This window comes from Electrona antarctica (assembly GCF_951216825.1).
Source record: "Electrona antarctica genome assembly, chromosome: 13".
NCBI lineage: Eukaryota > Metazoa > Chordata > Actinopteri > Myctophiformes > Myctophidae > Electrona > Electrona antarctica.
Window position 1 is genome coordinate 19068639 of NC_136794.1, and position 17801 is coordinate 19086439.

The window sequence follows — 17801 nt, forward strand, 5'->3', positions numbered from 1 at the left end:
GCAACATGCCAACTGTTTTAAAGTATTGTACAGTAACAACTAAAGTCTCTTTAATGTTTATGTTGTACTATTACTACAAAACAATCTAAAGGGATTTAAGATCATTAAAGCTGGGCTGTTGCCTGAGTCCAATGCATTTCTGCCTACTTCGGTCCAGGACTTGTCCCAGTTGGTTGTCCCCATTCTCAATAGAAGTCTATGTAGGAGAGCCACCATTGGACTGGCCCCATGAAGTGAACGCAGTTTGCGTAACTAGATATCGGGTGCGTTCGGAATTACCGCACCGGAGCACACTGGCCTATTAGTTTGCATTGCACAGTGCGCTCAGTGCGCTATTTCCGAACGTGCCCTAATGCTCCGAGGATGATGAAACAGGTCATGTGGCCGGCTGTCACGGAATTACGTCATCAACGGGAGTAACTTTTGGTGTCGCGTACTAAAGGAAGTGCCCTTGGTGTGACTGTGAATCATTTGCCGGTGTTCCGAGAGAGAAACTAAAGGATTAACTCTCACTAACTTGGTGGAATATACACTTTAAAGGTAAGAATGATGTTCAATGGCATTTCAATTCAAGTATCGACGTTTTCATGGACGACAAGAACTACCTCAAACGTCTTCATTTCATGTTTGCCGGGTATTACCGTTACCTCCATGAAAACGTGGTTGTGGGTTCAATGAGTTGGGAAATGAGTGGGAAAGGCAACGAAATATAACAGATTTTCTTCTGTTTTATTTCGAAATTCCATCCGGGCGTTGTAAATTGACGTTCCCGTCAATTCATTGTGTACCCGTTGCTCTTTAAGGGTATCCTTTACCACTTAATTTTACGATTACAACCTTAATTCAAAACTCTATGGACGCCCTTTTTGGCCGAAGAAACTCACGGGTGTAGTGTCCTCAAAAGGTAGTATGTGATCTCCTACTGTATGTATTTTGAATAGGTATTTCCTTTGTTACATTATTCGTACTGGGGAAAGTTTTTAAACACATTAAGAGAACACGGTTGCCTGCTATTAGCCTAGCTCTGCTCCATACTCTACTATAGCTATGACTACTAGCCCTGTAGCCCACGTCCTTGGGAGAGATGCATTGGTTGCGCAATCTACTAGTAAAGACCTCTCGTGGTGGAATGAGAACCTCATTACGAAAATGTTTAAATTGTACCCGTCCCTTCGGTCACGTTTATTTATAAAGCACATACAAGTTGTACCAAAGTGCTTAAAAATCATAACCTTTCCATTGGTGTAGTGTAGTCAATCTTACAAAGCAATTGCACCAGTTGTTGCCTGGCTTAATATCGACAGATATTAAACATATTATCATCTCTATGAATTCATTGAAATTACTGTCTCTTTGCTCTAACAGAGGGAACCATGCCGGGTGACATTAATAAAGGAAAGAAGTCATTCGTCCAGAAGTGTGCCCAGTGCCATACAGTGGAAGATGGTGGGAAACACAAGGTCGGGCCAAACCTGTGGGGCCTGTATGGACGCAAGACGGGGCAGGCAGAGGGGTATTCTTACACGGATGCCAACAAAAGCAAAGGTAATTATAAGGCAGCTCAGTCAAGTCAGAATATATTTGCCATGCTGGTTTGCTCATTATCATTATCCTGAACTATCTTCTCTTCATTCTCACCTTTGTAGGCATCGTCTGGGACGAAACCACGCTGAATATTTACTTGGAGAACCCCAAGAAATACATTCCAGGAACGAAAATGATCTTTGCTGGCATCAAAAAGAAGAATGACCGAGCAGATGTTGTAGCATACCTGAAATCTGCCACTTCATAGAACACTCAACTTTGTCTTAACAATTTTTGTCTTTTCTTGGTAAACCGTACAGATAACAACAAATATTTTAAGAAGCTAGGATACTTCTAGCTGTTTCACTATATGCCTTCTGGTGTGAGGTTGAGATTCTGTAGTCTCACTTTCAATACGAGGCAGAACTGCAGACATGATTGAACACAAGTTTCCATATTTATCACCTGTATTTTTTTCTCTCTTTTTTTTTTTTGATACGTTCCTCCATGATTCTTATGGAGTAAATGATATTCCCTGGTTTAACAGGTGCCTTTAATATAATTTATTGAATTGAACCATATACTGTGTATTCCACAATGTAGTGAATGAAAGCTGTGTAGGAAGATATTTGCACTTGCAAGTGTCATCTGATTTTATTTTTTCTTCAGTCGTTACTGGTTTCATTATCTGCATTTTGAAATGTATCATTCAATGTCTACGAATATGCCTTCAAGGTTCTGTCTCTGCTCCAAATTTGGTTAATGTCTTATGCATGCATACCTCAACTGTCTTAATTTATCAGTCTGACTTTTCCAGCAGAGTGAAATAAATGTACACAATGGCTATGTGCTTTGCCTAATTGCCTTGAAGTTCTTTGGAGATGAGTAACATTTCCTCATGTGATTCAGCTGCATATTGGATCATGATGATTCAGCCCTGCACTGGCATCTAACCTGATATTATATATGATTGACCTCCAGTCAATCACAACTGACCCATGGTTCATATGATTATTTATGGAGAGATCCCAATAACCGTAGCACGTTGTAGAGCGATCTTTGCTGGTCACTGCTACCACTCCAAGGATCAAGTAATATCAGATATCCTGCTATGGTGGCTCCCCCAATCATCCAGAGGAACCAGGCCTCATACATATCCTGACACAATCTCCAGGGACACAGGACTGGCATTCCAAGAACTGGGAGCAGCAATGGCGGACAGACGTGGCATCTAGGATCTCGATGACAGTCGAAGCATGATGATGATGATGGAGAGGTCCCAATACCTTATTTTATTTTACTTCTACTATTGTATCTTTACTAGAGCTAGTGTAGCTGATTGATATTCTATTTACATGGGGGCGTCTCAATGCAACAGCGTCAATATAGCAATCAAATCAACTATTTTGAAGACTTTCAAATATTGAACAAATTCTTGGCAGTTGGAAAATATTCTGGTGTTAATTAAGGAATATTGTTGAGTTATAGCCTTGGATTACTTTTTGCTGGGGGGAAAATGTCAGGATTTACCATTAATTGAATGAAGCACTCATTTACATGACACTATAGACACCGGCAAACTGACACTTGGTTCCAAGCAATCATAAGTACTGAAATCCATGCAGTGACGATGACTACATTTACTCAAGTACTGCATGTAGACCTACTACAATTTTGAGGTACTTTTAATTTACTGGAGTAGCCTATTACCATTTTTCAATAGGCCTACTCCACTACATCATGGTGATGCGTTTTGAGCTTGTAGATCTGCTATTTTCAAAAGATCTTTGAGTGGTGCAACCACTCCAAGGAACAGCAATGTCTGTGACCTGTGACTATGTTTGTGTGTGACTCATGTGTGACTCATGAGTACCAGTAGGGGCGCTGTTTTGCCAGAAACAGACAGATAGTATTGCACTGTTGCCTGCTAATGAGAGAGAGAGAGAGGGGGGATTCCCCCAATCCCACTCAGTTCACACGGGTGTGATTTTTTTGTATATGCCTACATTTTATACATTCGAATCCTGTGTAATGGGACATTCTGCATTATGACTGAGTACTTAAGCCTTAAGTAGTATATGTATTTGATGTCACTACTTTTGTACTTTTACTCAAGTAAATTTTGATAGGTAAGAAATGTGAGTACTTTTACCATCACTACTGAAGTCCACTATTAAAGAGCTTTGTTTTTCCTTCCTATAGCTTTAGGGATGGTTTTCTCATGAAATCATATCGCTTTGCTTGGAATATAATAAAGCATGTTTTAGGCTTTATTATAAAGCATGTTTTGCGCAGCTCTTGGTGCTTTGTTGTTCTATATAGGCTACCGCTACATATAGAATAGAAGGGTTTAAAGTTTAAACTAAAATGGTTGGACTAGAAAAGCTTGAAGGCAACTTACTGTACTTCATTCGATGTGGTGGAGTCTAACTCCCTCTAGCGTCAAGAGACCGCGACTGCACTTACATCTCCAATTGTATATATGAACACCAAATGATGTACAGTGTGGGCGCTGGGCAATGCGATTTAATTTTATTAGATCATATTATTCATGTATGTGTTTTGAGGTGTAATCAGTCTCGTGTCAGAGGCATAGTCAAGTACCCGTCCCGTAGGCACTGATGGCTAGCTCCGTTTAATTTGAACCTCTAGGGCAGGCCTAGCAATGGTCCATAGTGGCTATGGACCAGAGCTAGGGCAGGCCTACATATGAATATTAATTTACAGTAGGCGTAGGTGACGTCTAGAGTAGGGGAAAAAACGTAAAAACAATTTAAATCAACTACCGCAAGTGTAGCTCCATTTGGAAGACTGTTAGTGTTTACAAAGTGGCAACAGTACTTACACTGATGAAACACCAACACGTGCAAAAGTGAAACGCATGTGCCAAACAAAAACAACGTTTTGCGACCCTTATAATTCACAGTCTAGATCAGAAGCCTTCAGCACAGCTGTTCATTCGGAACTAATCCTAGCGCACCTGCAACGTATACGACTCACTCTACGAGTCTCATGTCTTAATTAAGCAAAATGGGATTAATAACTAATTCTGTTTTTAAAGGTCCGTTACTTTATTTTACTTCAGACGTTTTCTCATGGAGGGAGAAGAGTAGCAAACCAGTTAAACAACTACCACAGAGGGTCTCTTTAGGGTCTCTAGTCCTGAGGGAGCCTATGAGCGTGTGTGTGACGGAGCGAGCGTCAACAGGACCGCGCCAACCACAGCTGAGCCAACGTCATTTGCACACAAGAAGAGCCACACGACGGTGATGTGCGATACTTCATCTATGCAAGGTAGTGGATTCTTGTGATATTTGCTTTCTTTTGCTCCACGTTTCATTTTACGTTTTATTCGCTTTCATTTCACGAAGTATAATAAACCAGCATCAACGTAGAAATGTTTGGGGACACGGCGAGAGACCCTTTCCCCACGAAATGCAAACCAGCTGAGCTTCGGGGGAGTTTCATTCGATGTGGATCTTAAGTTGTGCTGCCGTAGGATTATTAATATTTTGATGCTCAATAAAACATTATAGATGAGATTACTTCGCGTAACTTCATGGATTTGGTTCACTGAGGACAAACTGAAGAAAAGCAATGGCAGTGTCAAATATGGTCTTCTCTGACGTAGAAAGTTTTTTGGACACGCATCCCGAGTTGTTCGAGGACTATTTGAACCGAAAGGGGAAGCAGAGTATGGTAGAAAAATGGCTCAAGAATCACCAGTCAAGCAAACCTCCAGCAGCCGCGGCTGCGGAGCCGGAGAAGACAATCGCATGCAAGGACAGCTGGGCCAGCAGAGCAGGGAATCTGCGCAAAACTTTCGCCAGGTCAAAGGCTATCCATACAAATAGGACCTACGATGAGCAATGCAATTCCAGGGCGCAAGAACCACTGACAAGCATGAGAAGGAGAGCTCTGCTGAGAAAAGCCAGCTCTCTGCCCCCTACCACTGCCCATATCCTAAGCGCACTCCTGGAGTCTCGAGTGAACATCCCTCAGTACCCATCCACGGCCATTGATTTCAAATATTACCTTAAAGAACACAATGAACGAGAGTTCTTTTTGGAACTTGTCAAAGACATATCAAATGACTTGGATCTAACAAGTCTCAGTTACAAAATCTTGGTTTTTGTTTGTATTATGGTTGATGCAGACCGCTGTTCCTTGTTCCTAGTGGAGGGACCGGCCCACAAGAAAACACTGGTATCAAAATTCTTTGATGTGCATGCAGGCATCACATTTTTACCTTCCATGAGTAATTCGGATGAAGTTCAGGTTCCATGGGGAAAGGGAATAATTGGATATGTTGCGGAACATGGCGAGACAGTCAACATTCCTGATGCCTATCAGGTGTGTGCTCCACTTCGTGCGTTTTTACTGTGTGTGTGTGTGTGTGTGTGTGTGTGTGTGTGTGTGTGTGTGTGCGTGCGTGCGTGCGCGCGCGCGTGCGAGATATATATATTTGTAGTCAGATTACTACAGGGCTGCGTGGAAACGTTTACAGGCCAAGACGTCAGAAGTGCTGGTAAAATAAATCTAGGTCTACAGTAATATTATATAAAATGATAATCCATATCCCAGTAGTAGTAGTGTTTACTGTCATTGGCATTACTGGGATATTGTAGCCTACAAATTATAGATTTGGAGTCTTTTGCCAAACTTGTTGACTGACCTAACAAACTAATATGATGTTCCTGGTGTTGTCATTTTGACATGCCAGCTCTGCAGTAGCCTAATTCTTCTTACAAAGATTAGGATGCTGTGATAGCCTATGCTTTCAGCAGATAGCGTGATCTGTTGTCAAAATGTTTAATTGACTTGACTGTGATTTTAAACATAGAATATATTTTTAAACAACCACACACAATTGTGTTTTCAACTTTTCATCCCCATGGATTTCAGGACCGGCGTTTCAGTGATGAAATTGACAAGCTGACAGGGTACAAGACCGAGTCACTCTTGTGCATGCCCATTCACAACAGTGATGGAGAAATCATTGGAGTTGCTCAGGCCATCAACAAAAGTTCAAGTGGAGCACTCTTTACTGAGGACGATGAGAAGGTAACATTAATTATTATGTTATATTATGAGCAGAAAGACACAATGAAACCACTGCAGAATCATTGACATACTCTCAATATGTAGAATAGTAGTACTAGTTTTGCACCATCTTTTGATCTGAGTTTTAATTACAGTGGTAGAGGAAAGCACAGCATACAGGAACACATAACCATAATTTTGTCATATCACAAGTTTACACCAGGTATAAAGAAAAGTGTGTGGATGGAATTCATTCTTGCATGTCTTACACAAATTGTGGGTATCACGGTCAAAAGGCACCCTGCATGGTCTTTAAACACCTCCGACATAGGGCATCTGGTGATACTTTGGATACAACCACATCTGGGATTTTAATGAACTGTTAGTTAAAAGTCATCAGAATCATATTGATCTCACTTAGGTATTTGTCCAGACTAGATAAGATGGCCTTTATTTCCAAATATATTCCGTGTTCGGTTTGGCCCAGAGATCAGAGATGGCCAATGTCTGCACTCCAGACCTGTAGATTTGTAGCACGTGACTGGCTGACAACAGGTTTAGGATGTTACTGCGCTGTAAATCAGGTGTGGTTGTAAACAGATGAGCCCAGCTGACATTTACAACCAAGACAAAGATCTCTATGTGAATGAAAATAGCCTGGCAAAGTAGTAGGTGGGGGGCCTGACATCTATTGTAGCATTGATCCTGATGGAATGTTCTGCTTCCTAATGAGTGCTTATTTTGGCTCAGTCAATATGTGTGTACAGTATCATGTTTTGCAACCAGTTGACCCCCAAAGCCCCCACCCCCGCCAAATAAAAGGGAGGGTACACAGGACTCTTGACACTGATTGTGACAACATTCAGTAGTTGGTTAGAAGACACCATTTCACGTAATGGACGACCCTGCTTCAGCTAATATATTCAGGTCCATGTACAGTAAAAATCCCAGTCCCTTAATTTATCCCATTAGGTCAATGTACTGTGTGCCATGCCACTACATCAATGGACAAATATCATCAGCAAATAAATATAGCAAATATCATCAGTACAATGCATAATCAATAAAATATTTAGGTATCACTTTTAGCAAATGACTGTTTTTATATATTTTTGTATTGTATTTGTTGCTAGATTGCACGAGCCAAAATTGCACAGCGTAGTGAAGTCCACTGTTAATAATGGAGATGACAAACACAGTTTCCTTTCATTTCTTTTTTTCTTTCTTTTTTCAGTGCACGTTTCACATTGAATTAGCATCACACTATGGCTTGGGATGGCTACGGCTGAATTAGTAATGAAATGCAATGTTAGCGTTCGAGAACACAGTAGAGGTTCATGCATAGAAGTTGCAGCAGTGCATTTATTGAAAGATCTCAAAGGAATATAATTTTCCAAAGCGTCAGATGATACTGTAATAACATATCAGCTAGAGATTTCACTTTGCTTGTATGAAAGTAAATCCTGCTCTCCAACATCCTGAGACCTCATGGGGTACTTAAACATGTTATACGGCAGGTTCTAAATGCCACACCATTTTAATTGTGTTGTGTTGATACTCTGCAGGATTTGAGTCCTCTGGGGAGCTGGGATAATGGTTCAACTCATATATAATTGCATTGTCTCATTATCTTCAGTGGAAGAATATGGCAATTTAACTTGTTAAATGCAAATAAGCTGACCTCATAATGCAGACTGTAGACCTTGCATTATTGTTGTCTTTCATTTTGTATGGCCTTTCATTATTGTCCCCCCCCCCCTTCATTATTCACTGGTAATAGTAGTACATTTCTTCCTCTAATAAGACTGCCAGTACAGTTCAATACTGAATACATAATTTAGAAAGACTAATAGTGGAATCCTCAATCTCTCAATTATGTGCTCTCTATTACAGACACATTTGCTGTTAAATTGATAAACGATTTCATGCAATTTAACAATGTATAAATATGCAGCGATATTATATTCAGTGTACACACCCAACCAGAGTCACACACAACCAAGATGACTGAGGCTAGAGAGACAGAGCTGGTTTCAAGGCTTCTCAACGATGCAGGATGGAAATATTGTTGCACGATTTATCGAAAAAAGATCTAGATTCAGTCACCTATGCAATCTCATTTCTAAATTTGAGCAGGAATCGTGAAGCACTAGTTGGCTGTCCAATTCATGTTAGCTACTCTTTTGTTTTTGCTGCAAGAGAGAGACTTTAAGAGAGGTTTAAGTCAAGCACTTTGACGTTGTCTGTTTAAAGCCACAGTAGTTGGCTCCAGGTGGCACATTTTGAATGTAGTAATGTTCAGCAAGTACAGACTAAAGACAATACATATTTTTATGGCAAAAATGAGAATCGTGTGAGAATCATGATCTCAATTCTTGTGGAGGAAAATTGAGATTCACATTTGAGCAAGAATCATGCAGCACTAGATGGAAAGGGATTATGGGCTGGTAAGGAGAGAGGTAGGGCAGATTGAAGCTATTAAATAGAACACTTTGGAGTTTGGAAACAGGTATATGAAAAAAGAATAGAAAAAGAAAAATGTTTCCAAAGAGATGGAAACGTTGTTGGACCATGTTTTGTTTCCTAGCTGGTTGCGCTATAGAATAAGGGGAATTAAAAAGTTCCTTTAAAGTAGGGAATGGCGCAGTGAAGTACAGTTTTTATTTTTGGGTGGTGCAACCACTCCTAGAACCAGCAATGTCCGTCCGTATGTATGTATGTATGTATGTATGTATGTATGTATGTATGTATGTATGTATGTATGTATGTATGTATGTATGTATGTATGTATGTCTGTCTGTCTGTCTGTCTGTCTGTCTGTCTGTCTGTCTGTCTGTCTGTCTGTCTGTCTGTCTGTCTGTCTGTCTGTCTGTCTGTCTGTCTGTCTGTCTGTCTGTCTGTCTGTCTGTCTGTCTGTCTGTCTGTCTGTCTGTCTGTCTGTCTGTCTGTCTGTCTGTCTGTCTGTCTGTCTGTCTGTCTGTCTGTCTGTCTGTCTGTCTGTCTGTCTGTCTGTCTGTCTGTCTGTCTGTCTGTCTGTCTGTCTGTCTGTCTGTCTGTCTGTCTGTCTGTCTGTCTGTCTGTCTGTCTGTCTGTCTGTCTGTCTGTCTGTCTGTCTGTCTGTCTGTCTGTCTGTCTGTCTGTCTGTCTGTCTGTCTGTCTGTCTGTCTGTCTGTCTGTCTGTCTGTCTGTCTGTCTGTCTGTCTGTCTGTCTGTCTGTCTGTCTGTCTGTCTGTCTGTCTGTCTGTCTGTCTGTCTGTCTGTATGTATGTATGTTTAGGGTACCAACAGGGGGTGCTGTTGCACCACTCACTTCAGACAAGGTCTGATATTTTTCAGCTGTGACTTCGCCAGCAGTTGAAAGGCAAGAATACCCTGTGGTACACACTACGTAGTAAAATCAATATAATTGATAAATTAATACTGATTTTAGTTACACTGTACTGGTTCAGCTACAATTGATGCAAATATACCGTGTCATTCAAATATAATTAGTTTCTCATAAATTCAATAAATAAGCATAAACAAACTATTTCACATGAACAATGTTAGTAAAACTAAGATATTTGAGGGGAAATATATATTTTATATGCACAGATTAACAAATGGGCCAGATTCACCAAAGAAATTTATGACCAGGTGTAAATTAAGTGCGTAAATGAGTGTATAATCCGTATGCTCAATCTGACGTGTCATTCACCAAAGTAATGGCTTCATAACTTAATTTGTGCGTATCGTGGCTGTAGCTCATTTTTGCCTCACAGTCACGGGGACTCGCTATTTCCCAAGCGTTTGGCACGGTTTCACCGTGTGTAGTGCAACATCTCTGCCCATTTTACCTCCATAAATGGTAACCGCAAACTAACATGATGATGTTACTTGTCGCTCCGAAATGGACAGATCTTCAAGCTAACAGTGCGTCGGTACCATAGAGTTATATATAAACGAAACGGTCTGTACCAGGTCGGGAAGCACCGCATAGCAACTTGTATCAGCTTATTTTGGCCCTGATTCCTTCACTCATTGCTGAACGTTAACTGTAAAAGTTAAAATAGTTACTCTCACGTATAATCAGAAGTATGTTAATTATACAGTTCAACATCACAACCAAATGCTAAAAACTCTGCAAGGATATTATAAAAGCGGCAAGCCCTTTCTACTGATGAATTGTGCACTGCACCTTTGCAGAGGTAAAAAATTAAATCTGATAATGTTCATGAGAAAATGTCCCGCTACATCGGATTTGGAAATCAAATGGAATAATGAACACGTACACAGATTTCATCCATACCGGACCAGAATTTTGCCTGTTTTGGTTACTGAGGGTTCATCTGAGGGTTTTTGGATTAATCATTGTTCTAGATACGTCGGAAAAGCTATATTTCATCCAGCTGTTTCCTCACCAAATGACCTATTAGGCTATTTGTGTGTGGCGTTCATGTGATCAATATAAAGTAGCCTACATTATTATAAATTAAAACCACGACACAATGGAAGCGGATATGTGCCCATGCAGCGACATTAAGGCATGATAGTCTATTTTAATCATTACGTGAAACTTTGGCTAAGTCTGTCAACACGCTGAGTGTCCTAATAATTCAGCTCTGAATGCAACTGATAGCCTACAAAATAAATACAAATACATACCAGTGGAATTTGCATCATGTCTATATTATAAGCAATACATAGTTGACACATTTTTGTGATAAAGTGATAAATCCAATATGCCCCAGACTGCTGCATGAATCATCACACTTGATGTACTTGATGAGTTGATGTACACTTTTGTACAGTATCATAATGATTTTATCGGACGGTGTCATACGCCCTTTAAACGAAACACGTGTTTTCATAGTACATCCTGATTGGCTAAGATTCGCTTCCAAAGTTTGCAGAAGTTCTTTGTTTTGACCAAAATCCCTCAAATCATCAACACACTGAACACAGAATGTGATTTCCGTGAAATTTTGCACGCACATTCCCACTAGGCTGAGGAAGAAATGTCACTTTTCAACTCATGGTGGTGCAATAACTGGCCGATTCATGTTTTTACCTAACTGCACCGATCTGGGTAAAACTTTGTATGCGCACTCCCTCCTTGCTGCGCTTTATAGAGCCACCAGGAAGCCGACTTATGTAAAACACATTTTTGGATATTACTCCTTCAGAGTTTAACCAAATTTCACACGAATCGGGACACATGATCTTTATAGTCATAGTCATGTGATCAAGATGGTTCTGTTTGATTTCTCATATGCACAGCAGCACATACATTCCCACTAAGCCTAGCCAGGGAAGAACCTCCATCCCACATTTTTCAAATCTCATCATGGTGGGTGCTACAACATTCCACTTCCCGTTTTGGCCTATAACTCTTGGACCGTAGGTTGTACATGTACAATCAACATTTTTCCCCCTGGATTCTTTGGATCATGACGCATCGTATAGGACCTTTTTGTGGCAGATAACATTTTCTTTAAAACACACTTTTTGCTACTACTCCTACTCACACAGATAGGTACACATAAATCATGTGATCAAGAAGATGTATTCCAAGTAACTATGACCAAAGTTTGCAGGGCCAGGGCCTGGGTCAGCAACCCGGCCTGGCGGAGACCTGTGCTCACTTTTCTAGTCTTAAATGAAACAAATGGTTTTTCCAAACCATTTGATAAGATACGACCCCCCCCTTCCGTTCCGTACAAAAAACGGGATGCATGATGTTGCTTGCTTACCTCGCAATGATTACGATAAAGTCTCTCTAGATGCATTAATATTCTAAACGAGAGGCATGTTGAAGTCAGAAATGAAGACAGAAGTATTAGTATGCCCATCTGGTCAAAACCATGTAGAGCTCCCTAGATTAGAGACGGGCCATTCTTTCTGAGCCGTAAACAAGGAAGTGAACGGCAGCACGCATGGTGTAGTATGGTGAAGAAAGAGAGGCCAACCCCCCAAAAAAGAAAAAAATACGATTTTTTATTTTTTTATTGATATCAATGAAAAAGCGCTAGGACGTATGTACACGTCTTCTGGATCCATCGGTTGTATTTCATATGATGTTTCCACACATCCTACGGTCTGAATGTGTTAATCATGTGAGGGTAATTCTGTAGCCAGGCAGCTAAGATACAGTTGCAGAGCAATAATAGTACTGTAAATATAGCGGGGTGAAAGACATCATACTCAGTGATGGTCAGGTTGTGGCCCAATGTTAGCCAATTCGTGATGGAATATGAAACATCACGGACAGATCCGTCTTGAACACCTGACTATAGAGATAGTGTGTAACGATTTGCGGGATTTTTGGACAGAATCTGGAGGAGTAATATCCAAAAATGTGTGTTTTCAAAAGTCGGCCTCCTGGTGGCGCTATAACAGGCCGTTCTGAAAAAGTTGGGCCAGAGGAGTGTGTGTGCAAAATTTGGCATTGACTGGGTTACGGTGCCGGAGTGCAAAACATACTCTCTCCCCATGCCTTCGGCCTGGTGGAGACAGTATTATGCGTGTCTTAAGTACCAGGTCTTATTACTTAACTTAAGACCTGGAGGCGTGATCAATGCCATTTGGCTATTCTGAGTGGCCAAACAGCATTGACCACGCCTCCAGGTCTTAAGTTAAGTAATAAGACCTGGTACTTAAGACACGCATAATACATTTACTGTAAATCGACAGACCCTCTGTATTAATGATATACCTGCTGGGATACTGCGGTTATGACTGAATAACAAATCTGCCTTGCTGCTTATGCAACACCTTGGAATAGCTTTTGAACTTGAGGTGCAGGGTATGCTCAATGAAGGAAAGCCACAACCTTTTGCCAAGATGACCTTTGCAAACCATGTGTTCATGCAGCTGTTGATGATGTTGACCTGGTTCATATAAATATGGAACTTTCCAACAGTACAGTGAGGTATTTTTTTATTTTCAGGCCATTTCCATATGATATGAGGCAACACTTTCAGGAGTGCTCCAATAATAACAGACGATCAAACGTTCATGAGTCACATTGGAATCGTCACAGTGCCATCAGCATACTTGACAACATTTGAGCAATGGGTATTAGTCATTATCATGGAAGGCTGAGGACGACATAGAGAGATCATGTTGAGGACGGTTTTGCCACACATTGTAAAGGCACATATTTTCTTCTCCAGGCACAGCTTGTGTCAGGAGATTGAGTCCTAACCAGATATGATTATAATATTAAAATATAATTTTTGCCTGCAGCAGTAGTGGTAAGCAGTGATGTCAAAGTTACTCTTAAACAGTAATTTTTTACTTATTACTCTATAGTTACACTATTACTTTTGTCTTGTCTTATAATGTGATTTGTATTGTATGCTGTTATGTTGTCTACAATGGCTTAAGTACCTATATTGAGAGGCTGAGAACATGTCACTGTGACATTAATGTCACAGTGACATTAGTTAAGGCAGGTGTGTGAGTTTAGATGATTGCACTGGATAATAATCAGCTGTGTGGGCTTGCAAACATAATTTGTGTTAGAAGCAGCACACTTCCACTTCTTCTCTGTGTGCAACAATGTGATGCTTTTCCTTCTCACCAATTTCATACATTTCATGTTTGCATAATTTAGTTAAAGCTGCTATAAAGCAATAATATGTCAACATTTTAATGACCTTTTTATTTTTATTTATTTTTTGGTATTCAGACAGCCAGCAATGGGTAGAACACTCCTAAAAAATATATAGTCTCTGTGACACATCTAGGGTGCGTTCGGAAATGCGCCCTGAACGCACTGGTGTGCTCTCTTGTCGTTCGTTTATTCAGTGCACTCGGTGCGTTGTCGTTCGAAAATCCAGTGCGCTGCGCACCGGGTGTGCCGAGTGCCCGCATTGAGCGACCCTACCCTGAAGCTGGGGTTGTCCGGTGTGAATGCGTCACAGCTGTGGTCGTTCGTAAATAAGGCACACTGACTGAACACACTCTGTGACGTCACCGCCCACCACACTCAACAAACTGACCACATTCCCGGTGCGCATTTCCGAACGCAACCATAGGGGCCGCAATCTGCATTCAAAGATTTTCCTAGAAGCTTTGTCATTGGTCGATTTGCCTGTCTGCTTCCTGATTGGTTAGTCATTGCGACCGGGTTTTTTCGACCAATGACAAAGCTTCTAGGAACATCTTTGAATGCAGATTGCGGCCCCTAGATGTGTCACAGAGACTACATTTTTTTGGGAACCCATTTTCTACCCATTGCTGGCTGTCTGAATACCAACAAAATAAGAAAAAGAGCATTTCATGGTAATGTTGGATTCAAAATAATTGTATTTACAAGCTACTGTAAAAAGAACAGGACAACATCTCATGTTGTATTGTATTTTATGTTTGTTTCAGTTTTTACTCCATGACCTTGTAAAAGATGAAGAACCACTCAGTAAAGGAACAATCTTACATCACGATTCTGTCATTCTTTCTATGGGGATTTGGAGTTTAGCTCACTGTTGAGCTGAAGTTAAGCATACACTTTGGCAGGAACAAACACAACTTTACTTATTGCTTTTTTTTCCTCGCCCCCAGTAATAGGCCTATCTCACAGCCCCCTTTCCACGCCCCCTTCCGGTAGCTAGTGGTGTCATTTAACATTAGGCATTTACACTTTTTTTCTCTGGAGAATCTAAGTACATTTCCTAATGTTAAAATGTCAAAGACCGATAATAATATGAAGAAAACACAATGGTATTAACATTTTGGTGCTTGTACCAAATGAGTAAGTAAGAAGTGAACCCTTGATCCCAAGTCACGGTTTCTAAGTCAGGTTTCTAAGTTAGGTTTCTAAGTTATCCGTAGACTAATACATGTCAAACTGAGGGTCCTTTTAAACAGGTTGAGAATCACTGCTAGAGCTGTAAATATCTTCTCTAAATCTTAATCTTACTTACTTTATAGGAAATCTTTGCGTTGAGTCTCTGTGAAAATGTTAAGGGTGGGCCTTAACATTTTGGTGCTTGTACCAAATGAGTAAGTAAGAAGTGAACCCAGTGTCGATGACATCAGAGATACTGGGCTCACTGCTAAAATCTAAAATATCTTAAACCACATTATTACACACATAAAGACCCCAGGAAAGTGTTCTAAATCTTCTAAACGTCATTAACATATTATTAGTGTCCCTTTAGACTGTGGATTTCTCAAAGTTGTAACGCTGTCTTTATCTTGTCTCCTCTAATGATCGTCAAAGGTCACAATGGTGCGTGAAATCCTTTCGGAAATCCTTGAGCGCTGCTGCGGTGTCTTTTATGCCGGCAGCAAAAGGCTTAACCCATTTTGACCTGAGATCAGATTCTAAAAATGTCTTCTACATCCTGACAGTTTTCTGAAAAAGCTATGTTTCTATGTCAGTCGTTCTTTTAAAAAAAAAATTGACATGGACAAAATAAAAGTGTTCTTTGTGCCTCAACACAATACCTCTCATTTGCTGTGAATTTTTGGAGGGGAATATTTGTGAAACATTTTATTTCCATACTCTGCACCCCAGTATTGGTTGGTTGGGAGGGGATCCGATTTGTATAAGCTTGCCTTGGTGTGACTGTACTAAAAAATATAGAGCCCCGCTCTCCGCTGGCCACCTTAGTCTTTTTCAAAAATGATTAGTGGACCTTCAGCATTTCTAGTTGAGGACCCCAGCTCTATAGTCATGTGTTCAAGCCGGATCTGTCCAGGGGCACGGTGGCACAGTCGGTAGTGCTGTCGCCTCACAGCTAGAAGGTCCTGTGTTCGATTCCCGCTGGGGGCGTGTTCTCGCCTCTGCGTCATCAGTGCCCATACCAGAGGCGGGATTGGTGAAAGGGCCTTTCTGTGTGGAGTTTGCATGTTCTCCTCGTGTCCCCTAGGGTAGGTACCCTCACAAAAAACATGCAGTAATCCTGGTCTCTAAACTACCTCCCCCTGGCCAGCCTGAGGGAGGGGAAAGGAACTGGTTGGAATAACGTGTTCCTTCCACGTGCTACGTCCGGCCGGTGAAACTCTCCCCTGTCAGGTGAAAAGAAGCAGCTTGGACTCCTCATGCATAGAAGGAAGTATGAGGTCAGTCCGCTGCCCCCCCAGGTTGGCAGAGGAGGTGTTGTGCCCAGGATTACATTCGATAATTGACACTGGGTGAAAAAATGGGTTGCAAATTCGTGGGATAAAAAATTATATATATAAACAAAAAGCCGGATCTGTCCGATATATCCTACTATAAATGCGCCACGTCTGTGTGTGTGTGCGTGTACGGTTGTAATGCACGTAACTCGAGAACCGTTTGACCCACCGACTTCAAATTCGACACACACGTTCCACACCCCCACAGAGTGCAGTGCCCGGTATCGAGTCGGTCGGACCCACGGTTCTCCAGAACCACCACAAAAGGCTCTGCTCAGGCTCTGCCAGTGGGCCTAATGAGGCCAACTCCTTTCACCTGGGCCAGGCTCTGCCAGTGGGCCTAATGAGGCCAACTCCTTTCACCTGTGCAATTTCCAGCCTCTGCCTCAGCTAATTGAGGCTCAACCAATCAGGCTCTGCCAGTGGGCCGAATTGATTGCCAAATACACTTTTCAGTTTGCAGTCTTCACACACACACAGGCACACAGGCACATACACAGTTCTCCATGTGGGACACCGGCTGACGGGTGCTATGACAACGTATATCATTAGGTTACCAAGTTGCATCGTTCCCAAGTAGGCCGGTGGCCGACTGCGATGGGCACGTACAGGTCTAGTTCCATCCTAATTGACTAACATTGGCTTTCAAATTTTGCAGGATTGGCCCATTTTGAACAAAAAGTCTCAAATCATGAACATTGAATGTGCAATTTACGTGAAATCTTTCACAGACTTTCCTACTAGGCCTGTTATAGCGCCACCAACAGGTGGATGTTTGCAAAACACATTTTTGGAACAAAATGCCTCAAATCATCTAATTGCCAAGTGTAAGAAGAAATGGCACCCTTTTCACATTGGCCTATTATAGCGCCACCAGGAGGCCACAACCTGACCTGTCCTGGTGGAGACTGGAGACCTGTGCCCCGAGGGGCACATTATCTACAGTATTTGCATCTTTTGTTCCCAAAAGTCTTACTTTGCATTTTCAACATTAGCAGTCCCCCCCCCCCTATTCTGCAGTGTTTATTTAACTCTGAAAAGTGTACTGTATAGTGTACAGTACACTTAGTTCCATTTGGTTCCATTTGTACACTCATTTGAATTAAATGAACACTAAGACTTTTACT

General features: G+C 41.3%; 2 protein-coding genes across 2 annotated transcripts in view; both read left to right on the forward strand.

The window, feature by feature from the left end:
- The first annotated feature begins 384 nt into the window (after window positions 1-384).
- LOC306935324 (cytochrome c-b) lies at window positions 385-2374 on the forward strand. Its single transcript, XM_079518323.1, has 3 exons — window positions 385-540; window positions 1366-1545; window positions 1647-2374. The coding sequence occupies exons 2-3, from the start codon at window positions 1374-1376 to the stop codon at window positions 1790-1792; spliced, it is 318 nt and encodes a 105-aa protein (XP_079374449.1). The 5' UTR covers window positions 385-540; window positions 1366-1373; the 3' UTR covers window positions 1793-2374.
- Window positions 2375-5002: 2628 nt separating this feature from the next.
- Window positions 5003-17801, forward strand: part of pde11a (phosphodiesterase 11a) — a 56553-nt gene continuing 43754 nt past the window's right edge. The window contains exons 1-2 of the mRNA XM_079517979.1: window positions 5003-5877; window positions 6430-6588. Of these exons, the coding sequence (XP_079374105.1) occupies window positions 5122-5877; window positions 6430-6588 (915 nt within the window). The 5' untranslated portion in view covers window positions 5003-5121. The remainder of the gene's footprint in view (window positions 5878-6429; window positions 6589-17801) is intronic.